We start from the raw sequence: 27197 nt of genomic DNA, 5'->3' as shown, positions 1-27197 counted from the left end.
TGCATGTTATGTTATGTCTCAAAGGTCTCAATGGAGAATTGAATAGAGAAGATAATCAACTTTCATTACCAACAGGCTCATGTTATGTTTGCAATAGGGTGAGAGTGAGGGAGGTGTTGACATAGGGCTAGAAAGAGGTATATATAGAGGGGGAGAGTGAGAGGGATGGGTAGAGAGACATAGATAGAGATAGGGAAGAAAATATAGATAGAGATAGAGATGAAGATAGAGGTGGATAATAAAGAAGATAGAGATAGAGATAGAGATGAGTAGAGGCAACCAAATGGGTAATTGTGAAGTGGATTTCATGGATCTTGTAGGCGTTGTGAGAAAATTCAATACAAGCCCATCACCATCTTTGGCAATGAAGAATAAGGAGGGTTCTTCTTGTATTGTGTAGATGGACGTTTGGTGCAAGAAGTGTGTTTGAGGCTTCAGAATGTGGAGTCTGGTCAACTTGAACTGCAAATCAAGTAGGTTGACCTCACTGATTAATCCCATGATTGTCTAACTAGGAAATTATACTTGTGGACAAAATACAAGACTTTTTGAAAGGTGGAAATTTTGATTCCATGGATAACATATAAGCAAGGTTTTTAGACATTAGGAAGATAGAGGGGAATCATTTAGAGGGAAATCATTGATCTTGTGATTTGAGTATTGACATTGATAACAAGTGTTTGGGAGATTGCTCTAAAGGACATATTGAATGTATCTAGTTTGAGCAACTTTGATATCAACGTGGTCTTTAATGTCCATAGATAAGTCTACCTCAACACATACTTGTTGTGAGGACAAGATGACGAGAATTGTTTTTTGTTCAACGCACACCATCAAGCCTAGAGAAAAGGCTTTTTGGCTTAAAAACTTCTAGCATGGCAAAAAGGGTAATCTAAGGAACTCATCCCAAATGAGGATTGAAGACTTATCATTGGCGATAATCTTTCCTTTTGAATTCGTATATGACATGGGTACTAGCAAATGCAAGAAATCCTAGCAGAGCCAAATCCTCCTAAAGAAACTTTGAATAGATTCATTATATTTAATATTCAATTGAACACGCTACAGAAAAGAAGAAATACTTTTTTTCATTAAATATATTAAATTTCTCTTATTCATAATATCAAATAACTATAATAAGTATAATACTTTTCCACAATATAAAAAATCCATTCATGACCCATCAAATCATAATATATATAATGGAGAAACATTAAATATTCAATAACCACTCATAGTTATAATCTCCCCCCCAAGCATTCATCAATTAAACAAAATATATATTATAAATAATAATGAAAACCTAATTTAAAAAGCATTTATAATACTTACCCATAATGCTCAAATCCCATCTTCCAAAACTCGTGTGGCCCATCGACTGCCTGGTCAAAGGTTGCAGAACAAGCTTTTCGTCTTGCCCGGTGTCAAATGTCAAACGAAATCAGGAAGATGCCAATTTATTTCAATGATTTCTAAGAGAAAACAAATCAAATAGACGGGTGAGAGCGTAATATGAAATGTAAAGATCGTTCCCATCTGGTATTTCGTTTAAGTCTTTCAATTCCGACTTGTTTTACATCGTTTTGTACAGTCTGTAGTCGTCTCTGTAATCTCTTTTTCCCTTTTCTAAAATTATGTTTTTGGCCTGTAAATTTGTTCTGTTTCAGTCTGGGAATTTGATTATTTTATAAAAATGGTCAAGACCTCGCGATAAATCGTGAACGGCGTGCTAAGGTGATTTTTTGTCTGGCAAAGTCACGATTTTTCCATAGACTCAGTACGGACGGTTCTAGACCAGAAATGGGAATCACGATCGATCGCGAGCTTGACTAATCAATCACCGAGTTTGAACGTTTTTTAAGGGCATTTTCTTGAGAATTTAAAGCGTTTGTCTTTGTTATCGTTAGTATTTGCATTATACAGAGATTGCCGAGTAGGGTTTGTGGAGCGGATAAACTATTTCCAGCAGAGTTTAGAGATTCTCAGAGCTTTTTTATTCAATCGTTATCTCTCAGGTTCAGATCCCTGAATTTAACCGTTATTATTTTGTAAATTTTATATTTTTATTCTGAATTTAACAGCTGTGTTGTGGGGTCATTCTCCTAAATTTTATAGTTTTCACAGCAAGTTGAATTATGATATTGTTATCAGGATTCAACTATGTAATTTTCTAGTCAAACTCATTGACCTATGATTCAGAGTAGTAGTTCACAAGAACCCATTTATCATGAAAACGAATTCTGATTAGTAGTTCTCACGAGAGATGGGTTCTTGTGAACCACTACTCATGAATCATGGATCAATGAATTTGACTGAAAATTACACATTAATTGTTTAACCAATTATTTATCAACTGTTAGATGAATTTAAGAAATAAAATTTAAATCTTAAATTAGCACTGGAATTAATCAGCAAAATTTTATTTTATGTGAACTGTGAAATTGATTTCTGTAAAATTGGGCTAAATCTTCCTTTTTTGTTAAAGAAATGAGATATAAATCTATTACTGACTGTTTGACAGTTGAAGAATAATATTTAAATAGAGAGACTAAATTGATCTCTACATTGATTTTGAAATTTTCTCTTAGTGTTTTATGATCAGAAATCAAAATTTATTTGTAAATTGATTTAAATATTTCATGACAGATAAATCCAAATTCTGAATGGATGATAAGTATGAGATCATTTATTGAGCAGGAAGATTTTAATATCTTTGAGAAATGTCAAAATTGATCTGTATGTACTGATTGAATTAGGAAAGATATTCCTCTAAAATTTCATCATCAAAACCTACAAAAAAATAAACTTCAAAGTTGATTACATTTTGTCAGCAATTTAAAAATTAATGAAAAATATTTCTGTTCACTCTTTTGGCCTTAAAATTACAATTTTTAACATTTTTTTTTTTGGAAATTCCAAATTTTTAGATTTTGATTTTTTTGGGATTCAATCCTAATGAAATTAAAAAAAAACTGCAAAATCTTCTGCTGTATTTTCCAGCTCAACTCTTAAAAGCTGTGCATTGTTAACTGTTCTTATTAATCTACACAATTTGCAGAGATCGATAATTTGTATCGAAATTAGATCTCCGTATCAAATGGAGGAAGCTGTGGCTATTCTGAAGCTCCGCATTATAAAAGGAACCAATTTGGCAGTTCGGGATATGTGGACCAGTGATCCTTACGTTGTGGTCAGACTTGGGCATCAGGTAACCTTATTTTCCATCACTTGTTTCCAGGGTTTAGGTACAACACCAGTGTTTCTTTACTGCTTTACATTCAAGGCCAAAATGGTACCGTTTCTTTACTCACAGGTTTTAAGGCCACCATCTTGTTAGGTGCCATTGGAATTGAGTTGGCTCTGTACATTATCATTTTCACCAACAGAATTTACAAATTCATTAAAAAGTTGAGATCAAGAAGAATTTGAAGATTCTTTAAGATGCCATTCTTGATCCAGAAGAGCTTAAAGATTACTTAAAAGAGATTCTCGATTCCTTAGAAAGTTGACATCGAGAAGAACTTGAAGATTAGTTAAAATGCGATTCTTGATCCCTTAAATGGCTGGTCTAACTGCCATTAAAATTCTTTTGAATCTGTTGTGTGCAGCAAAAAGTGAAGACTCGGGTTATAAAAAAGAACTTAAATCCAGTTTGGGATGAGGAATTGTCCCTGTATGTCACACATTCTATACCCCTCGTTCTCAAACTGGCAAGTCTCTGCTTTTTAAGCCTTTTGAGTTTTGTTTTAGGATTATAAATTTTATAAGAAGCCCATTAGAGCTTATATGGTTTTATTTATGGTACAGGAAGTTTTTGACAAGGACTGGTTGAGCAGAGATGACCATATGGGCAATGGTGAAGTGGATCTGACAGATCTTGCAGGAGCTGCGAGAATGCTAAACTCAAACCCTTCGCCATCTTTGGCAATGAAGAGTAAGGATGGTTCTTCTTGTATTAAGTGTGTGGAGGGACATGTGGTGCAGGAAGTGTGTTTGAGGCTTCAGAACGTGGAGTCTGGTCAATTAGATCTGCACATCAAATGGGTTGATATCACGCATTAATCCCCTAGGAGACTATAATTGTGGACAAAATACAAGACTTTTTCAAAGGTAGAAATCATGATTCCATGGATACCTTCTTTGTTTTTATATATATAATCGTGATATGATGGAGAGATTTCTACTTTAAAATGTGTATTAAGAGATGAAGTTACTTTAATTTAGCTCCGGAGTCAAAACATATTAGCAAGGGCTTGTGTCATAAGCTGGATCTAAATCTTGAACATAGGATTTATAGATTTGCTAATGAAAAATATATATGATTTATTTTTTTTGTTTTATGGAAACATGTCAATATTGTAAATATATATTAAAATTAAATTATTGTTTTGGAGGATTTGAATTTTGGTGGATGATTTTTATATTTCATATCATCATTCTCAAAAATTATGTTCAACCAATTAAACTCTATCTCTTTAACCAATTTAAGATTTTTATTATTTTAATATTTCACGAGTCTAAAAAAAAATTATAATAAGTTATAATCTAGAAGAATAAGCTTGAAGTGTATAATATTTATTTTAAAAAATAAGTTAAATTGAAGATAATAAAATAAATAATTTTAAAAATTATCTTCACAACTTCTTAAGCATTAGAAAATTAATTTAAATCTAGTAATTAAGTTGAGATTTTTAACAAGAAGATTGACATACATGATAAAACAAAATATAGAATGTCATATTTTTCCATTCTATACGGCTATAATTAAAATAATAATTTGATATTTTAAAGAATGAACATTGATTTATCATTAATATAATTCATTTGATACATAGATTTTTTAATATAAATTGATGTTTTCTTTATCAAAATATTTCATTGTTGAATTTTTATTTCATTCTTTAATATTTCAATAATTGGAGAGTTTTGAGTATCTTTGCCAGATGTTGGGGGTAGTTTCTCCCTCTTGATTCAAGAGGAAGTACAAGTTGAGGGGGAGTGTTGACTCCCTATCGCAAGCAGAATTGGTGGTCTTGCAGAATGTTTCAGTTCATTTTAGTGGAGAAGGAAAAGGAAAGAACAGGTGGGTGCAAGCAAGGAGTTGGGTTCTAATCTCCCGAAAGTTCGCGGGTTGGAAAAGTTTCCTGCTAGAAACGGGTGCCCAATTTTTAGGAATTGGGCCATCGACGCAAAATGAGCTCACGATTTTTACAAATTAGGCACCCTATTTGTAAAAATTGTGTGCCCATTTTGTAAGTCTATTTAATTTTTTTTTAGCCATTTCCTCCTCATTTTTATTGTTCACAAAACAGGCACCCCTTTTTTGAATTTCAAATAACAAGTGCTCGTTTCATAAAAGGTGGAGCGGGAAACAAACCTATGCCTCGATTTTGGCTTCGGGTTAGGCTTGGTGGGACCAAGCCAATGTTTGGACCTCCAAAAAAATGGCTGAGGCAAAAGAATATGAGATTTTTGCATTGCCCTAATTTTTTGAGGGCTTTCCTGATCGAATTGTTTGATGAAATGAAAACCCATTAGAGTTCTCAATGTCCTGATTTCAAAAATGTAAATTTCATAGTGATAATATTATTTTTACTATTTTTGCATTATTTATTAATCAAAAGTGGTACCTAAACCTAAAATATTGAGGTTCAGTAAAACTTTAATAACTTTTTTGTTTTTAGGTTTTTAGAAAAATAAATTATATGACATCAATCTAAATACAATTATTTTGAATATAAAAAAAAAAATTTAAAATATGAAATTTTCATCAAATTGTGGTGGTCGTACACCTGATGTTTTGAAAATGTACTTTATAGTCAATTAAAAATTAATAAAAAAAAAAATATATTCAATAAAAAATAAGCAAAAATATTCTCATCAATATTTGGTGTCTTAGGTATCTTTTCCCATAAGGATTTGCACAAATTCATTTATTTACGTCAAAAAATGGTAGTCGTACACGTGTTGTATGGTCTTGAAACAGGTATTTTGAAAATTAATTAGTTTGAGATTCAATCTCGAAGTGCCTCAAATTTTGACATCAATCAATAGAAAATTTGAAAAACAGGGAAAACACTTCCACTTTTTGCCCAAAAGTGGGACTCAACTTCTTGCAGCCACCCACTGGTGAATTGGTGGAGTAAGGAACTCAAGATGAAAGGGGGATTATATGCTGAGAGACTCAAAATGCTATGATGTTTTTGTTGAATACTACTAGACGCTAAGTGGGTTGAATTAGCATATACTATAACTTAATGAGATTTAACCTTTTACTTAACATTCATTCCATCTACCATATGCATGAAAGTAAATAAGTTTAAAGCACAAAAGAAACCACACATGAACACCGAGATTTTTACGTCGAAAACCCAAACTAGAGAAAACCATGATGAAAAATATATCAGTATATGATAATCAAGTTACAATGTTTAGGCCAGCGGCCAAGGAGCTTGCTACCCCTGAAATGACTTGCAAGACTAAATTGCACAACCTTAGGGCAAGATGCAAAAGGGACTTGCAAAAACTGAAGAACACTTCTTCAAGACAAGATACAAATCTTTAGTTAGAGTAACATCAATAGGACTGAACTACAAGGAATTGCATCCATTAAAATATTGATCATACTTTACTGTTCAAAACACATTAAAAAATTCCTTCATTACACAACTTCGCACAACTTACACAACTTATTTATTTGTTCCCACAATGATTCCATCCTTTATATATCATTCACAACCTCAACAATTTCAATTAGGTTGGCTTAATTAGATGTAACGTGCAAATACAAAACAGTTGGCCCAAAAAACATAATCATATTTCCCAACCTCATTTATATTTTTGTCATTCTTAATTCGCTTTCTATTCACATATACCCTTTGATGATTTTTGGGCTATTATTATCGGTTGTAATTACTTTGTGTCATTGTGCTTTTGAAAACCTACCATTATGTATGGTAGGGGAAGAGCACTAGTTACCGCCTATGTTCCAATTATCGATCACTCCTTGCTCACCCAACCTCCCCACTAATAACTTTAAAGAAACAAAAAAAATGATAACTAGAAGCATAAGTATTGACCATTTTTGAGGTGGTTGTAGTGCATGGTTATTGGGGCATCTTTAAGTAGGTATTTGGTGAAACTTTGAAATGACCACTTTTTGACCCTTATGTGCACTTATTATCTAGAAGCCAGAATAATAATTATAAACGATTAAGTGGCAAATGGAGACAACTCACAAAAATTGTCAAAATCTAATGTACGATTTAAAATCAATCGATGTACCAAGTTAGCTATAACAACTACTTGTAAATAATATGACATATAAATAAAAGGACCACTTATGACAGGCAGAATGTGAATATTTTTTTAGTTGTTAAATTCAATAGTAACATCACACAATGTAACAAAATGACTTTGTTAGAAGAACAAAGGTACAACCCTAAAATATACAGAAATCATACCATGCGTCCGAATCTTAAAAATTAAAGAAAAAGTAGGAAAAACCTAAATAAACTTAAAAGTACTTTTTTCACAGCACCATAAATGAGATTATTTATTTGCTTGATTATTGTTGCACCTCTACTAGTGATCCTTACGTTATCGTCAGACTGGGCCAGCAGGTACTCTCATTTTCTATAATTTTTTTATTAATTTTTCTTCGATAAAATGCAAATTATAGATAAGTAACAGTTAAAAATTTACAAGAATAAGATTAGCAACAAAAATATTACATTAGTAATGTGACAATCATACTAACATAACAACAGTAATACTGAAATAAAGATCATAAAAAATTTTAATCATAATTTATATGTTTAATTTTTTTAAATAATTTTATTATATATTCTATTTATTGAAATAAAGATCATAGTACATTAAACTATATATATTATAACTATTGTGGAAATCTTCCAACTAAAGATTTACTTTGTGTAATAGATATGAAGTTTTTAGGCATAAATTTGAAGACACACAAACCAAGCCTTTCAACTAATATCGGAGTATTTTTTACATTTTTGAATGTAGATGTGAGAAAAAGAAATTCATAAATTTTAAGAAGTTTGTAAGGATATTTTAAAATAAGCTTGTTGGAAGGAGATTGTTTTCAGAATTTTGAACTCAACAGATGAGAGGGGAGGGTGAGCAAACAAACATTCATTTGTAATCAATTAACCATTATGTTAGGAGGAGAACCACCTTTAGTGTGGTATTGTCCCATTTGCATAAGGATTATAGTATAGCTAACTATGTATGTTATCATTAAAAATATGATAAAAAAATATATGCTTACATTAGAAAAGATAGATTTAAAATATTAGCTATAAACACTATTAATTTGAAATTTTTATTGATTTAATGAATAATGCCAATTAATCAAGTAATATTAATTTCAATATTAATAGTATAATTATTAAAACAATAAAGATATTTAAAAAATAACCATATAAATTATGTATTAAAAAAAATTAAATATGTAAGTTCGATAAACTTATGAATAGAATATATAATAAAGATGTACACCTTGAGTTGGCCTAGTGGTGGAGAACTTGTGCTCTTGAAATAGAGGTCACAAGTTCAAATCTTACAAAGGGGGTTAGGGTATGTACACCTTATTGGCTTCGGTCCATTAAATTTATAAATTCAAAAATAATTATACTTATTAAAAACTTCTTATTAAAAAAAATTAAATATATAACTTATTGTTCAAAAAAAATTAAATATATAATTAATTATCATATTTATATTACAAATATAACTTATTTGGATAGAATATATAATAAAATTATTTTAAAAAATTTAAACATATAAATTATGATGAAAAATTTACTTAAAAAATAACTATACTTATTTAAAACTTCTAGTTATTATTAACAATATAAAATAAAATATATAACTTATTATTAAAAAAATTCAAATTTATAATTAGCTATCATATTTATTATACTACAAATATAACTCAAAAGAACATTAAAAATATAATAAATAAAAAATTGTTAAAAAAAATATTAAAATAAATTATTAATGTTTTTAAACATTAATCGGATCCTTTTACCGCACCCCCAACGTAGCAATGAAAAAAGTTACTGGCGAGAGTCTCAAGGAAGCAGGTACGACGACAGGTTGCACGACGGATGTGCCCTCATCGAGGGATTGACTACATTTTTAATGTGTTGTTGCAGTTGAGTTACCCTTTTGTACTATCATTTTCACCAACTGAACTTTAAACCTATAGAATTGTAAACACAAATTCAAAATATGGAATCTGTTATGTGCTGCCGAGAGTGGATTCGAATTAGGAAACAAAAAATATCGATTTTTGTTAGGAAATGTACCAACAGATGTTAGGAAATGTACCAATAGTTGTTAAGAAATGTACTAATATTGTAAAAAGCAACCAATCAGGTGATGCCATGTCACCTACACAACTATTGGGGTCTCTTTTGCACGTCTATTGGTCTCACTTTTTTGCGGGGCTGTTTTGGACACCTTGGCAAAAAGCATGCTGATGTGGCATCATATTTGATGATGTGGCCCTGAAACCTTAATTATAAGTAGGGGACTTGTCAAGTAAGCTGCTGTAAAAAATTCGGAGTGATTTGAAATTTCCAAGTAGGATTTTGAGAAGCGTGAAGTTAGGGTGCACAACTACTAGGTCCTAAATCCAATTTGGAATGAGGATTTGACCTTGTCTGTACCACAATCACAACCCCTCATACTCGAAGTGACAAGTATCTTCTTTTTAAGCCCTTTGATTTTGTTTTAAGTAATAAGAGAATTAAAACCAGCCCATTAACGCTTAGAGTTTTAGTTATGATACAGGAATTGTTTGACAAGGACTGGTTCAGCAGAGATGACCCCATGGGAAAAGGTGAAGTGGTTTTGGGGAATCTTGCAAGCGCTGCAAGGATGCTAAATACAAGCCCACCAATGCCATCTTTTTCAATGGAGAATAAGCAGGGTTGTTGGTGTATTAGGTGCGTAGATGGACAACATATGGTGCAGGAAGTGTGCTTAAATCTTCATAAAGTGGAGTCTGGTCGACTGGAATTGCACATCAAATGGATTGATGGTACCTTTTGATCCCCTAACTTGTTTTCTTGGGAAACTATGCTTTTGCAAAGGCACAAAGACTTTTGGGAGGCGTCTATCTAGCTATCTAAAAAGGAAACCGGAGGAAGGGGATATTTCTTTAAAAATTGCTTTTATACTTTTGAAAGGTGGAAAGTATAATTGTGTGGATACCTGAACATTTTATATATGTCAAATTGATATGATAGAGACATTTCTACTTAAGATTTTGTATTAAGAGATTGAGTTATTAAATTTGTTACCAGTTGAAACATATTAGCAAGGATTTGGGTTATGTGTTGGATTTACATTTTAAAATTAGGATTTTGTGTATTTTGTAAATAATAGAATAATAAATTTTATAATGATACATATGTATAGTTTTTTATCAATGAAGGCTTTTGAAAGGGTCAAAACTTTTATACAAGAGGAAAGATTTAGTGATAAGAACAACATGATAAAAACGGGTAGTTAGATAACAACAAAGAAACTATAAAAGACATAAAATTACAAAATCTTACATACAACCAACCCAAAATTAGGTTCGTTTATAAATTTGTTCTTACAAATTTTGTTTAACCATAGTAAAAGGATTCTTCTCCTCTAAACTTGTTTTCTTGGAACAAGAAAAAATCATAAGCCCACATGCAAAATCTTCTTCCAACCCTGAAGCTTCAAAAGAGGAATCCAACATCATACTATCAAAGGAGATTTCCTTTTATTGTTTTATTTTTGTCACTCCTTAAAGTATGTAATAAACTAGTCGAGAGTGGCAAGAGTGTAATCCTTTTTCCTCCAAACAAAATGGTGTTTCTTATTGTTCAAACAACTCAAAGAAGTATGACCCACTTTACAACAACAAAGCAAAAAACAATAGGAGTGTCTTCAAATTCAATCTATTGTACCCAAACACCATATTTGAGAGAGAAAATAATCCGAGTAGGGAGCACTATTGGGATTAAGGTGTCTCAACCTTTGGATTCCTAGCATTTATTTGGTTATTGTTTATTTAATTTATAATAAGTTTTATTTATTTGCCTATGTTAATTAATTTTATGTACACATGATGATGTAATTTGTTGGAGTGGCAAGTCGAGTTATCTTCAAACATGTGAAGTGCCATGGGCGATATGGCTCCTATTTTAGGAGTTAGGTGATCCATTTTTTGTGAGTTGATTAGAGTCATATTTAATGGTTATCCCATGTTGCACTATGAGTTACAACTTGCAGTTTCTATTTTCAAGTAGTCAAGTTTGGAAGTTGTTGTTAAAGATGGAATTCAACTTTATGATGAGTTTGCATAGAATGTAGATGCCTTGGAGGTGTAGTTATACTTTGGGAGGTGCAGGTTTATTGACAATTGCAATATTGCATACATGTCAAGACAAGTGAAAACTTACTATTATGTATGTGTTACAGTGCTTTTGGCACCTCACATGATGCATCATTCATGCTTGTGCATTGGATTTTTTGATATGTGTATTTTACACATTGTAAGCTCCTATATAATGAGAACCTATATTTTGGAGTTGTGTATTCTTGCTTGTTGAAGTATTATTATGTTTGAAAAACTAACCCAAAATCATTTTGTTTTGTAAACTCTTATAGAGCATTTCTTTAAGATTGTATTTTAAGCTTATGTTGTTTCTATATAATATAATTAAGTTGGGTGTTTTGGAGTGTGGGTTTTTTATGTGTTTTTAATGTGCTTTTGATTTGAAACTATAATGTTTTAAGGGCTCTAAAAGATTTTTTGTAGTTACTCTCTTGTTTAGTTTGGTTTATGAAGTTATTCCCTCTTTCCCAACTTCTTTTTAAGCACTTGTTCTTCACAAACACATAAAATCAATAAAATCTAGTAAAAAAAAATGAATTTTGTAATCATAATAGTAGAAAAATATTGCTCAAAATTATTGGCAATAAGCATATTATTATTCACCTGATTAAATCTCGAAGACCAATTTGAAACTAATACTATTCACCAGATTAAATCTCGGAGACCAATTTAAGATAAAGACCATGCTTCCCTCAAAACCAAGGACCTTCAAGAAGAGTCCTTGAGCAATCTTTTAGTTCGGAAAAGGAAAAGAGGTAAAAATCATTCAACATATGTAGCAACTACTTGAACCTAACCATTTAAATTTATAACTCTGAAGTACCCATCTTCTGATAGTATCAATTTTGGGATGGTTGTTGCGGAAGCTCTCAACAAAAAAAATCCTAAGCCAAAAAAATAACTCAACAATCAAAGGATCCAATATATCAATTTGAATTATCCCATCCACCTAAGCCTCAATAAAAACCCTAGAGAAATCAACCTCTCCAAAACACCCAACAGTCTCATCATATGTATAAATTATTTGCAAGCTTGAAGGACCAACATCATGCAACATGCAACATGCAAGCCTTTTTATCACAAGCTTCCTCTAAAATCTTAAGGGACAAAGTATGGGCAACAAAAGGAACACTTATCACACCAATACCCTCATTACCAAAGTCAAAATGAACAAAATCAATACCAACAATTAATTTTTTAACTTCCACAACTTCTTGAGCAGAAGCTAGGTTAAGTGCAAGGTAATGGGTCACAAATTGGCGGAAGTTCGCGCATTGGAAAACACGCTTTTAGAAACGGGGGCCCATTTTCGAAAAACGGTGGCCCATTTTTGCTTTGGGCCCCCAAGGGAAAAAGAAACGGGGGCTCGAGGCAAAACTAAATGGGCCCTCATTTTTTTCTCAAACGGGAGCTCACTTGAAAATGAAATGGGGTCCCATTTTTAAATCCGATTTTACCCATTTTTTTCGAGCGCATTTTTTCATTTTTGAACAATAATGGTAATTTTAGGAACGGGGGCCCATTCCGAATGGGCCCCCTATTTCATAAATAGGCCCCCGTTTTGAAAACGGGGGCCCGTTCTATGGAAGTTGATTCCACAACCCACCACTTGCCTTGGGATTAGGTTCGGGATAGGCCTGGGATGGCCACACCTAAGACGTGGACCTACAAATTCAAATCTCCATGAAAGAAAGCACAAATATGAACTTTTGAAATAGTTTACGTGCCTCTAATTAGAGAATTTTTATACAAAATTAAAACCCATTTCAGATTATACTGTCTAGATTCTAAATATGTAAAAAAAATTAAAAATTGATTATTTTAACTATTTTTCATTTAATTTATACTAAATCGGTTCCATAAACTTGAAATATTAACTAATTTTGTTAATTTAATAAATTTTTAATTTTAATGAATTTTGGAAAAAAAATTATCTGTCATCAATCTACACAAATTCTTTTCTATTTTTAAAAATTAAAAATTAAAAAATTTAAGTTTACGTCAAATTATGTGGGCCGTACACGTCAAATTTTTAAAAAGATAATTACGGTCATTAAAAAATATATATTTAAAAAAAAAATACAAAAAAATATGCTCAGTGTGTTAAAAATCATTTCCCAAAACGGTTTGAGAAAATAATTTTAATTGTGTCAAAAAGTGTGGGTCGTACACATGCATGGTATGGTCCTCAAACAACCATTTTTAAAACAATTTTTAGAACTCCATTCAAAAAGTTATTTTTTATTATGTGGGTATTAAAATAAATTACATATTTGGAAATTAGACTCCAAGGCCTATCATTTATGTTACTGACTTTTTCCAAGATCTAATCTCAAAGTGTTTCAAAATTTAAGCTCAAATGAGACAAAACCTGAAAAATCAGGGAAAACACTTCCACTTTTTGGCCAAAAAGTGGACTCATCTTCTTGCACTGACCCGCCATAAAAACCATTTGATCATCAAATGCTTCCTAATAAGGAACCACGAGCTCTGTGTGATTCTCATTATTTTTTACCAAAATTATTGAGGGGAGATGAAAGATTTTTCTTAAACCCCAAATTCAATATCCTTCAAGCACCATCTCATCTGCCTTCAAAACATCCTCACTCCCTTGTGCCTTTATAAGAGCCTCATTGAGAACAAACTCATAATAGAGTTTCCACAAAAATATTGTTGTACTTCATAGTTATTACATGGAGGATGGTCAAAAATTATTCTTTATACCTTGGTGGTGGCACCAATGGATAGGAAATTTATTTCATGCACCATGTAAGGCTTCATTGGTTCATGGGAAGAGTACACACAAGGCATATTTCAATTTTTTGTTTAACTTGCTCATATGATAGCTTGTCTATGTGAAATTATTTTTGAGGTTCCCTCTTGTCAAACCAATTTTTTATTGTCCCACTAATTGATACTAAATAAGAGACAATGGATTGCAATGATTCAACAAGAGTGGTCCTATGGGAGTTTGGTGCTCTATGATCTTCCAACCTTTAAATTAACCCCTCAAGTTATTTTATATATTGTTTTTTATCTTCCCTAATATGTTTTGTTGTGATCCCAGAGGATGTCAATGAATTCAAGGATTTGTTTGTTGTCCTCTGGAAGTCAATTGGAGATGATCTTCGTAGATTTACCCAAAAACCTTTCTTTCTAATTACTTAAGAAAAATAAAAATAAAAAGGAAACATTAAGTTCATGCTCAAGTCTAGAGATCTAGAGGATATATCTATAATTTAAAATTTATTATTCTTCTTATTGTCTCCTATAGATCATCACCACTTGGCTCATCCTTTGAAATTGTGCCATCTTTTTCCACAAATAGTACATTTTGAATAAACCGGCTTCATCAAGTCTAGGTACATTTTGGACAATATTATTACAAGTTGGTAAGACATGGAATGGGCCTAACGATTGCAACAATAGGCTATTATGTCAATCAAGATTTGAATTTTATAAATCCTATGGCCAAGTTGAGTGTCCTTTCATCCTTGCCATGCTTCAAAATTTACGATTTGGTCCTCACATTATGAAATTTGTTCACATGCATTTTTTAGATGCCTCTACTTGTATTTGTATCTGTTGGCATTACATTAATTTTGTTGGTATGATGATATTGAGAAGGTTGTTGGAGATTGTTGATATACTTGATAAAGGATGATTACTGTCTTAATAATATTATTTTGTCATTGATGTCAAGCAATTGATTTTCTTATTCAGTATGATGTTGCCATATCTTTAAAAGTATGTTTTGATGAGTATAAAGATGTCGGATAGTGACACAGAAAGAATGTGAAAATGAAGGGGAGTAATAAGTTATTCAATGGGCAACTACTACCGAGTTAGACAGTGATGAGATTATGTTATTTTGATTGTTTTGATATCCTATATATGTGTATTCGAAGACTGAATAAGAAGGAGAAAAGATTTCATGCATCAGAATGAGTAAAGGTTTGATATTGTTCTATTTTACTGAGCAAGGAGCTAGTCGGTAAATACCAAGGTTATCAGTGTCGATTAAAGTAGAAATAATGTCTACTGAGTAAAGTTCAGTATTTACCGAGTATCAACTGAGCAGTAACAAAATGCATTGGATGAATAAATACATTATTAAATGAAGGATGCCAATGAGCTGGAGATTTATAGGAGATTGGAATGTTGTGTAAGAAGTTTGTTAAGGATCAATGGCAATGAAAATTCAAGAGTTGGATCTACAGCACAGATTGAACGGTCATAACCGAGCACAAGTACCAAGGAAGGTATACAAGTTCCAAGGCAAGATAAAACATTTTTCAGTTCGAAGGATTCAATGAACCTAGTCAAGTTTGAAGATCCAATGGCTAAGATTAATCATGGGAAATGTGATTAAGGAGATTAAGCGGTTTGGAATTGCTTATAAATAAGGAAAAGTTGATGAACAAAGTATGCGGGCAAATAGAAGAGCAGTGATGTTGCAGAGGTGATTACCGAGTACAGAAGATTGGAGATCTGATTGAAAAACAGATTGAGAAGCCCAGCAAGGAGGAAGATAAGTCTTATGACAAGATTATTTTGAGCACATAGAGTTTGCTTTAACATTTCAAATGTGAAGTTGCAGATATATTTTATTACTGTTATTTATTTTTGTAAGTGACAAGAAATCTCTTAACCGAGTGGACCTAATGGTCTTATTTGTAAATCCTCTAGCAAGGTAACATTCTGAATGAGTGTTTGAAATCCTTTGACAAGGTCACTTCTAACAAAGTGCAAGATTCTGATAGATCTGAGGGAAATCCCTTGACCGGGTCACATCTAGCAATGTGTTTATGTAATCTTTAACAGGATTGGCTTTTAACCAAGCATACTCTAGAAGAGTATATTTTCTTAGTGGGTCCGAAATCCCATAGTGGTTTTTCCCTATTTGGGTTTCCACATTAAATCTGGTGTTAAATGTGTTTTGTTGTTTCAAGATTATTAGTTTATGAGTTTGAATGATTTACAGTCATAGTTGCATATCAAGTAAGTTCTACCGAGGATGAATCTGATGAATATTTTGAATTGTGAGTTTATCTGATTCACCCCCCCCTGTCTCATCTAACTAACAATTGGTATCAAAGTTATAACTCTGAAAGAAAAGTTTAAAGGAACTTGAGGCAAGATCCGAAGATGTATAAAAGGGATGCACCAAAGTTGAACAAGTCAAGTTTCTCCACATGGCAGAAAAGGATAAAGCTGCACTTATCAGGAATTGGAGAATATGCAACATATTATCTGGAGAATGATTACACTACACCTAGCACCTACCCGATGACAATGGAAGAGATAAAGGCAAAGCAAGAACATATTCAAGCAATGATTGAAATAACATCAGCATTGACTGACTTAGAGTTTAATGATCTAGAAGGTTGTAATGATGCCAAAGCTATGTGGAATAAGCGTATATCTGTGTATGGTGGTGATGAACATGTTCAAAGAGAAAAAATAGAGAGTCTAAGAGGACAACTTGAATCCATGAGAATGAATGAAGGTTAGAACATAATCCAATACAGTACAAGGTTAAAGGAAATTGTCAATCAAATCAAAGGAGCAGGAGGAACTATTGAAGAAAAGGATGTAACAAGTAAGTTGTTGAGAACACTTCTACCTGCTTATTCCATTCGAGCCTCTGCAATTAATGAATTAAGGTCTATACCAAACATTCCAGTCTCTTTGGATGCTACTATCGGTAAGCTACATGCTTTTGAGTTGAGTAATTTTGATAACAGTGGGTCTTCGGTAAACAAAGTTGAATATGCATTCAGTTCTTTTCATCTTGATGAATCTAATGATTACAATGATAGAATGTATAATTATGTTGAAGGAAATCACAGTGGAGCAAGTGAGAGATTTCGCAAAAACATGGAAGAAGTACACAAACTATATGAGGAAATCAGAAAGCAAGAAGAGTTTGAAGCATTATTGGCCAGAAGGTTACTGAGAGGCAAAGGTAAGTATAAAGGAAAGTTACCTTTGAAATGTTTTAACTGTGATAAAATTGGACATATGGCTTCAAACTGTCCTGACAAAGAATCTAGTGAAAAGAGAGAATACCGAGATGATAGATAGAAAGACAACCAATACAGAGGGCACCGAGACTTCAGAAGGAGAGACAGAAAGACATGCCTAGTAGCTGATGAGGAATCCAATGATGGAAAATCTGATGGGACTGAGATAGAGGAAGTTGTATATGTGGCTATCAAAGATGGATCATATGAAGAAAGGTATGAAGAAAAAGCCTTAATATCACACATAAATAATAATGATTCTTGGATCATAGATAGTGGATGCTCACATCACATGACAGGTGATAAACACAAGTTTGTTAAATTAGAAGATTATTATGGAGGTTATGTAAGATTTGGTAATGATGCACCATGTCTTGTGAAAGGTAAAGGATCTATCACACTTCTTGACAATGCTAAATGTGATGATGTATATTGGGTTGAAGGTCTGAAATACAATTTGTTGAGTGTAGCACAGCTAAACAATACAGGATACCAAATAGAATTTCATAAAGGAATTGTCAAAGTTCATGACAAACATGGAAAGTTGGCTGCTACTGAGACTCAAACAAGAGGTAATACATTTCATCTTGACTCAACTCGGAACAATTGTCTGTATGCAAAAATAGAAGACACCTGGTTATGGCATAAAAGGTTTTGTCATGTAAATTTTGATAACCTAGTCAAAATAAGTAAGAAGCACCGAGTAAGAGGTCTACCGAGCTTGGAAAAACCTGAGAATGCAATATGCCAAGCATGCCAGATGGGTAAGATGACAAAATCAAGCTTTACAAGTAAGTCTTACACTTCTAAAGGAATTTTAGATCTTGTACACACTAATCTTTGTGGTCCAGATGGATAAGATGACAAAATCAAGCTTTACAAGTAAGTTTTACACTTTTAAAGGAATTTTAGATCAATATTTGGGTCTTGTTTGAGAATTGTAGGGTTCCCATCATTTTTCTTGAGATTTTTGTTGCTTGTCTTGTAACTCTAGAGGCCTAGGTTTAATTTATGCTCAATGATAAGGACTTGTCTTGTGTTCCAAATAGATTATTTAAGCTCTTGAACGTAATGAAACCTGAAAAATATTGACCTACATCATTACATCTCTTCTATAGTTTTGTATGGGAGGAAAATTTTGAAGAGGATTGATCTTCATGCCCTTCTCATCATGAAGGAACTTGTCTATATTTAGGCTAATTTTTTAATGAAAAGAATTTGGAGATCCTAGGAAACCATTAAACCTTGGTTGGTATAAAATGGCAACAATTTTTTCCTATTAATCAACAATCTATATGTCTCTTGGTGTCTCTTTTCAACATCATCCTCTATCTAGAACTCCATGCATCCATGGTTTGGCGTTTTTCATGAACAGAATGAAGACCCTTTTGGACATTGTCTAAAGGACCAAAAAATTTATTACTTGACCTTAAACAAAAGTCATGTTTTGATTGTTCAGCGAGGAACTCCATACCTTCCAAGTTTTAATTTACTACTTACCTCTATATATAATTCATAATTTTGGAGTTCATTGTTTCAAGTACTAGCAGAAAGATTGAAAATAGAATCCTAACATACCATTTCCTAACTACAAACCTTGCAAGGGCTACTCTTGACTCTCTTGACATTTATTTATGGTAGCTATAGACACTACAAATTAATCTCTTCCTCGTTATCATTCCTTATCATCCCTTCTTCATGATTAATTAAATATTTTTTATTTGATTGATTTATCTTTATCCATTCCTCTAATTTAAATATTATAATTAAATAACTATTTAAGTTATTTAATTAGATAATGTTCTTCTATAGTTGACTAAAGTGTTTAATTTATCCATCTCCTATCTAGCACTCTTCTAAAAATAGAAATAAAAAAATATTATTTTATTTCTTTACACTGGAAATTTAATTTCCTCGCCACCCAGCCAATTATCTATTCTTCTCTTCCATCACTTTTCCACTTCATCCAACTCCCTCTTACATCTTTATCCTCCACTTTGTCCTATGCAATCTCCACTATTGATCCTCCCTCCTCTTAATCTATTTGTTCAAAATGTCTCCTCTATTGTTTCTTTAACCACAACTTGATCTTTTCTTTTATATATTTGATCACTTGTGCTTGTAGTTTTCAAATAGCTACATTGGAGTAAATTTGAAGGAGACATAAGGACAATGCAAATGAGCTTGATAGGGTATATTGTTTGCTATTTTGTTTGTTTTATTGTATTAATTCTTGTATTATTCGTTGGTAAGCTAGATCTTTGCATAGATTTGAGGGTTTTGTGGTTGTTCGTTGATGATTTATGCATGTTAGGATTTCTTGTATTATAGTTCCTATTTTAAACAATAGATGGTTGTTTCAATCATATTTGAGCACTTCACACTGCAAGTTTCAAACGATTTTGTTGTCTAATGTTAGGAAAAAGGTGTTGTAAGCCAAGTTGCACAAGAAAATATATTTATTTTAAATAAATATTTATCTGCATTTTAGAAGATGTATTTTGTCACATAAATATTTATTTAGTTTCACTTGTAAAATTGTATGTGATACTGGTTAGATATTTTATATGTGGGTCGCACATTGGAAAAATATTTAATATTAAAAAAATTAAAACCAAAAGGTAAATGTTGGGGTCATTGGTTTTATAGACTCATGGTTTTGAGCTTATTTAGTTTCACTTGTAAAATTGTATGTGATACTGGTTAGATATTTTATATGTGGGTCGCGCATTGGAAAAATATTTAATATTAAAAAAATTAAAACCAAAAGGTAAATGTTGGGGTCATTGGTTTTATAGACTCATGGTTTTGAGCCATGTATTTTTACTTATAAAATGGTTGTTTTGTGTGATCCTGATCCTATAAAAGCAAGCACGTGTTTAATGGTAGAGGTTGGATGGTTCATATGCTGGTTAGTTTGTTGTTTAGTCAAGTTATCATTATTTTGAGCTATCTTGTAGAGCACATGTGTGAAGCATGGATTGGGATGTATGTTTGCATGGTTCCTCATTATACATGTACATATGTAGGATGCATTGCAAGAGCTTGATATTCAAAAATATTCATGGAGACTCTACAAGTTTATTTTCATGTTTTATTGTTGAGTAATACATTGAGTTTGCATTCTTTTGGAGGTTGGCTTGTTCCCTCTTGATGGTTTTCCTATCTGACATATATTGTGTAATCTTATGGTATGTTTTTTATCTTTGCATTGTGGTTATTTTGTAAGTTTGTATACATGCTTTTCTCTCGTAGGGTTATTTTGGAAATTGTTTTATATATTTGAAAATTTCCTAATATATTCTAAAGTTAAACCTTGTTTATTTTGCTTGGTGTGTTATTTTCAAAGGCCTTCTAATTAGTTCTAAATTAACTCATATTGGGATCAAGGATCCTCACTGCCCATTTTACAATCATAGAAACTTTCAAGAACCTTTTCTAATTTATCTTATGATACGTAGGTTTGAATGGACATAATTTTTCAAACCCTTTTGGTGTGAGGTAGTCTCATGGTATATAGATTTACTAAGGGATCAACCTAGAGTACCCTCCAAATATACCCAAATTTGGTATGCTTTCAAGGTAGAAATTATTTGCAACATATGGAAGGACAAGATTTTTTCTATATTTTCTAAAATTTAAGTGATTCTAATTTATTTCTTTATAAGATAACGAATTTGTTTTAACATGCTTATGAAAATATACATCCAAGCCAACATGGTTGCACTTGGTGTAATGCCTTATTCATAAGACCAAGGTACGACAACAACAAAGACATGATACAACATCTTACACTTGGGCAATGGCTACACAGCAGACAAAATGGCCTGCCCATGCCATGTCGGGAGCCTTCCCATCCCCATCCCCCATGCCATCATCGTCCCGTCAAACGGTCCCATCAAAATTTTTTTACTCAGGAACGGAGATGCTTCCATTGTTGTGCGGACTACTCCATGCTTTGAAAAGGAAGGAGGTTTTTTAATGTTTGTTTTATTTGTTTATTTTTATATGAAGTTTTTTATATGTTTATATTATTATTATTATTATTTTTATATGAATTTTTAAATGTGTATATAATATTTTTATTGTTATAATATTATTTATTTAATAGATTTATTAAATTACAATGTTCAAATTTTAAGTAAATCTATAAAATAAATAATTTTAAAATTTATTTAAACTTAAAATATAACTACAAAAATTTACTTAAAATTATAATGCTTAAATTTTAAGTAAATCTATAAAATTATAATGTTTAAATTTTAAGTATCATTATAAAACTAATTTTAAGTCAATTTTTATAGTAATTTTTTTTTCATAATTGTTTATTTTTAAACATTTTTAAAATTTAATAAACAATTATGGAAAAAAATATTACTATATACAATAGATAAAGTCAACTATGGTTATATTTTAGTTAGAGTTAGATTTCAATTAGGGTTATATATATTTTAATTAACGTAAGAGTTCAATTAGGGTTTAACTATGATTCAAGTTGGGATTACCATTATTTGATAAATCTTAGCGTTAGGGTCAATTTTAGGGTTCAAATAGAATTAGAGTTACCATAAAAATTATAATGTTTAAGTTTTAAGTAAATCTATATTAAATTTTTATGGTAACTTTAATCCTATTTGAACCATAAAATTGACATACCCTTAAGATTTACTTTATCTATTGTATATAGTAATATTTTCTCCATGATTGTTTATTAAATTTCAAAGATGTTATAAAAATAAACAATTATAAAAAAAAATTACTATAAAAATTTACTTAAAATTTAAGTATTATAAGTTAAAGTAAATTTTTTAATTATTTCTTTAATAAGTTTCCTTAAAATTTAAACATTATAATTTAATAAAACTATTAAATAAGTAATATTATAACAATAAAAAATTATATATAATTATAACATATGAAAAATATTCTATATCATATTTATCAAAAAAATTTATATACACATTTAAAAATTCACATATTAAAAACAAATAAAATAATAATATTATAATTAACTATTAATTTATTATATTTATTATTTCACAAATATAACTTAAAAAATAGAAAAAATATAATAAATAAAAAATTATGAAAAAAATATTAAAATAAATTATTTCAATTTTTAAAATATAATCAAACATAAAAGAAAACACATGGCTTATTATTTAAAAACTTTCTAATCTTTAATAGAGCTATTTGGTTAATCTTTAATCATAATGATATGGAATTTGGTGTTTGTTCTGTTTATGCTGCCAATGATTATATGGAAAGAAGCTCATTTTGGACTTGGCTCACCTTGCTTCCTGACATTCCCTGGATGTTTGGAGGTGACTTCAATATGGTTGAGAATCAGGAAGATAAAATGGGAGGTCCGCCTTTTTCTTGGAAAGATCAGGAAAGACTTACCTGGAACAACTTTAAAAGAGCTAAATCCCTTTTCGATCCTTTAAGGGGAAACAAGAATAATAACCCCGGCCTCTGGTTTACTTGGTGTAATTTTCAGAAAGGTCAACACAGAATCTACTCTAGGCTTGATAGATTCTATCTTAATAGCAATTTCTTTTTTGTGATACCTGATAAAAATAATAACTTGGTGCTTGTCTCCCCTACCACCCTTTCGGATCACCACTCTATCTCTATATCTATTAATCTCGGTTGCTCACCTAATTCTACTAATCATTCTGACCATAAATTCATTCTTAACACTAGCCTTCTTGAGGATAATGACATTCTTGCTGCCATCTCCATTATTAGACTCATCAATGAGTCCCATTTTCCCTCTCTATCCTATATCCATAGGTGGAATCTTGATGTCTCTGCTTGGCAGATTTTTTTAAAAACTATTGGCCAAAAGAAGGCCAAAGATTATAGGTTTAAGGAATCTTGGCTTAATAATAATCTTTATAATGCTGAGAATGATATCCAAAATAATCTGAATGATCCTTATCTCTGTCACCAGCTTGCCCGTGCTAAAAATGCTCTTAGAAATCATCAACATTATAAAGCTCTTGGTGCGAAAATTCATTCAAGAGCCCATTGGCTTCAATATGGAGATAGAGGAAGTAAATTTTTCTTTAATCTTATTAAACATAAGCAAGCTAAAGAGTCTATAGATAAATTGCTTATTAACAATCACTTGACTACAGACATAGAGATTATAAAGAATGAATTTGTTGAATTTTATAAAAATCTTTTTACTTCAGAGGATACTCAGGAGGCTAGGGCCCTTAGAGACCAATGTAAGAATCTCATTCCTAATAAGATCTCGACTGAGGATGCTTCTAATCTTGAGTAGCCCTTGTCTCTAGAGGAAATTGAGAAATCCATCAATTCCCTTAATAATGATAGAGCTCCCGGACCTGACGAGCTGCCTGTTGAATTCTACAAGGCCAACATCAATGGATTAGCAAAGTCTTAATTAATATTTATAATGAAGCCATTGATACCGAAACCCTGGGTAGGGACATTAATTCTGGTATCATTAAGCTTATCCCTAAGGAGGGTGATAAATCCCTTATTAAAAACTGGAGGCCTATAACTCTCTTAAATGTTTCTTATAAAATTTTGGCTAAGATTATGTCAAACAAGCTCGAGGCCATTCTCCCCAAATTTGTTTTTCCTACCCAAGCTGGATTTGTGAAGGGCAAATATATTTTAGAGAATCTTGTTACCAGCTGGGAAGCTCTTAACTGGGCTAAGCATTCTAATCAAAAGGTTGCTATGTTCTTGCTGGATTTTGAAAAGGCTTATGATAGAATTGAATGGAGCTTTATTAATATGATGCTCCAGGCCTTTGGTTTCCCATCCTTCTTTTGTGGCATTGTGAATATGTTTCTCAAGGATGCTCATGCTCAAATTGATGTTAATGGTTCCTTGTCTACTTCTTTCCCTTTGGGAAGATCGATTAGACAAGGGTGTCCTCTTGCTCCCGCCCTTTTTGTTATTGCTTCTGAAGCTCTTTTTTATATTCTTAGAAACAACACTTTATCCCCAACTGTTAAAGGTGTCATTCTTCCTAATAATAAAGAGATTATTAATTGTCAGTTTGTCGATGATACTTCTCTGTTTCATGAAACCTCTGAAGACAATTTTGTTGCTATGATTAATAAACTTAATTTCTTCTGTAAAATTTCAGGAGCTAGATTGTCTCATGCCAAATCTATTTGTCTTGGGTGGGATGATCAACCTCCTAATTGGTTTAATAAATTTGATTTCCAATGGGGTGGCCCCTCTAAAATTGTCAGATATTTGGGTATCCCCTTTTCTGTTGACCCCTCTTTGAAAGAGATGTGGGCTTGGGTTAAGGGTAAGATCCATAATAAACTAAACAAGTGGCACAATAGGTCTCTATCTTTTGCTGGAAGGATCCAAATCTGCCAAAAAAATTTGTCCTCTTACAACATTTATTATGCCTCTGCTTGGATGTTTAATGACTGTCAAGTTATGGACATCCAGAAGGCTATAAGAAATTATCTTTGGTCTAATGGGAAGGGAAATAAAAAGATGCATTCTATCAATTGGAAGTGGTGTCATGTTGATAAGCTCCTTGGGGGCCTAGGGTTGAAAGACCTGAGACTTAGTGGTCTTGCTTTGGCCTCCAAATGGATCTTTCATGCCTTGGAGGGAGATGAGTCTTGGAAAGTTTTGATTCGTAACAATATTGAGAGGGGATATCCTAAAAGTGCCAAATTCTGGAAAAATCTTCCTCTCACTGATCTCATTTGTGGTGAATTTCCTATTACTGTTCAAGGCTCAGCGGTCTTTAAATCCATCTGGAAAGCTTGGAACTATGTTAGGCAATTCATCACTAACAAAGATTTTTTTGATAATAAAACCCTCCACGATGAAAGGTCCATTTGGTGGAACCTTAAGCTTGGTGATAAACCTCTTGCTCTTACCCAAGGGTGCTCAGCTAAGTATTGGGCTAACCTTGGAATCAAGCAATTCATTGATATCTTTGAAATAGACAGACTTATCCTTTGGGATGATCTTAAGAATAAGTTTAAACTTCTTGATTCTCATAAAAAGACTTATAGTATGATTGTTAAAGCTAGTAAAAACATTCCTTTTCTGTGTCATGTGGACTCTAATAGTTATTTAAATATAAAATGGCCTGATGGTATTATCATTTCTAAGCTTAAGGCTAAGAATATTTATTCTGTTTTAAATTATAATGTTGATGTTATCAATCATGTTAACAATATTTGGAATACTGATTTGGATATTTCTTCTTGGAAAAAGTATTTTGATTATCTTTGGAAAAGCTCCATTGATCCTAAAATTAAATGTTTTAAATGGTTACTTATTCTTAATAAGCTTCTTGTTAGGAGTTCTTTCTCTGATGTTAACTATTGCACCATTTGCAGAACCCCGGAAACGGGAAATCATATTTTCTTTGAGTGCAGTTTTGCTAAAGAGGTTTGGTTAATGTTCGGTATTTCTATCCCTTCTAATTTCAATTTCTTTGAAGTTATTACTGGGTTTATCTCGAATACTAAAAAAGATGCTAACATGTTTTGGGATATTACCTCATCTAGCATTTTATGGCAAATTTGGAAGTGCAGAAATGAAGAAAGGTTTCAAAATATCCCCAGAATGCTTACTGAGTCTTTTCGAAGTCTCACATATTTTAAAAAAATTTCGCAGATTCAAATCACCATGAAAATCAACAAGGCTAAATTCAAAAGGCTGCTCAAGGACGGTCATGCTACCTTTTTTGCCAATGACGTTAAGAATGGATATTTCTGGAGGTTGCATTTGGATAATATACATGATTTCAATCAAACTTTCGGCAGAATTAGAAAGGAGATTAAAAGAAGACCTCACAATGCTACTAATGAGTCGGTTTACATGTTGAAACAAATTCAAGATCAGAAAAGCATGGTGTGGATGGATGGCGCTATGGGTTGGCTGGCTTAGGTGGACACCTGGGATGATGTGCTTTACTAGTTGTCGTAATTTAAGCTATATATGCTGTTGGTTCATTGTAAATACTCTTTTTAGATGGTGTGAGGCTTAGCCTCTGTTCTCTGATACTCTGCGATCTCCTATATTTTTAATCTCCTTATTCTTAATTAAAAACTTTAAATACATTATTAATTATTAATTTATTATTTTACAAATATAACCCAAAAAAATAAATAAATAATAAATAAATATATATAAAAAAATATTAAAATAAATTATTTCAATTTAAAAATATAATCATACATTTAAAAAAAAGACTTTCCTCCACCCCCACGGACTTGTCAAAAAAAATGAGAAAATGTCCGAAAAGGACTATTATTATTTTATTTATTTTTAATATGAATTTTTAAATCTGTATATAATGTATTATTTAATATGTTTTTGATAAATATGATATAGAATTTTTTTCATATGTTATTTTCTTATTGTTATATAAATATGCATAATTTTTTTATTTAATTATATATAATTTTTATTGTTATAATATTATTATTTAATATATTTATTAAATTCTAATGTTTAAATTTTAAAGAATCTTATTAAAGAAATAATTTTAAAATTTACTTTAGCTTATAATATTATTACAAAAATTTACTTAAAATTATAATGCTTAAATTTTAAGTAAATCTATAAAATTAATTTAAAGCAAATTTTTATAGTAATTTTTTTTCATAACTATTTATTTTTAGAACATCTTTGAAATTTAATAATCAATCACGGAAAAAATATTAATATGGTTTAAATAGGATTAGAGTTACCATAAAAATTTAAGATTAAAGTTAGAGTTATATTTTTATGGA

General features: G+C 31.4%; 2 protein-coding genes and 1 pseudogene across 3 annotated transcripts; all 3 read left to right on the top strand.

The window, feature by feature from the left end:
• Positions 1-1370: 1370 nt before the first annotated feature.
• On the top strand, positions 1371-4263 carry LOC131058628 (protein C2-DOMAIN ABA-RELATED 3). Of its 2 annotated transcripts, XM_057992365.2 has the most exons (5): positions 1371-1519; positions 1668-2015; positions 3059-3208; positions 3609-3710; positions 3808-4263. In XM_057992365.2, exons 3-5 carry the CDS (start codon positions 3098-3100, stop codon positions 4060-4062), a joined length of 468 nt encoding a protein of 155 aa, XP_057848348.2. In that variant the 5' UTR covers positions 1371-1519; positions 1668-2015; positions 3059-3097; the 3' UTR covers positions 4063-4263. The 2 variants fall into 2 exon arrangements, with proteins under 2 accessions (XP_057848348.2, XP_057848349.2); XM_057992366.2 differs by lacking the exon at positions 1668-2015.
• Positions 4264-7410: 3147 nt separating this feature from the next.
• On the top strand, positions 7411-10083 carry LOC131058623 (protein C2-DOMAIN ABA-RELATED 4-like; annotated as a pseudogene).
• Positions 10084-24006: 13923 nt separating this feature from the next.
• LOC131058622 (uncharacterized) lies at positions 24007-26349 on the top strand. The gene has a single exon (XM_057992358.2). The coding sequence runs from the start codon at positions 24007-24009 to the stop codon at positions 26347-26349; it is 2343 nt and encodes a 780-aa protein (XP_057848341.2).
• The last annotated feature ends 848 nt before the right edge of the window (positions 26350-27197 follow it).

Source organism: Cryptomeria japonica, chromosome 2 (genome assembly GCF_030272615.1).
Source record: "Cryptomeria japonica chromosome 2, Sugi_1.0, whole genome shotgun sequence".
Classification (NCBI taxonomy): Eukaryota; Viridiplantae; Streptophyta; class Pinopsida; order Cupressales; family Cupressaceae; genus Cryptomeria; species Cryptomeria japonica.
The sequence above is the reverse complement of the archived record's forward strand: the minus strand, read 5'-3'. Positions and strand labels throughout refer to the sequence as shown.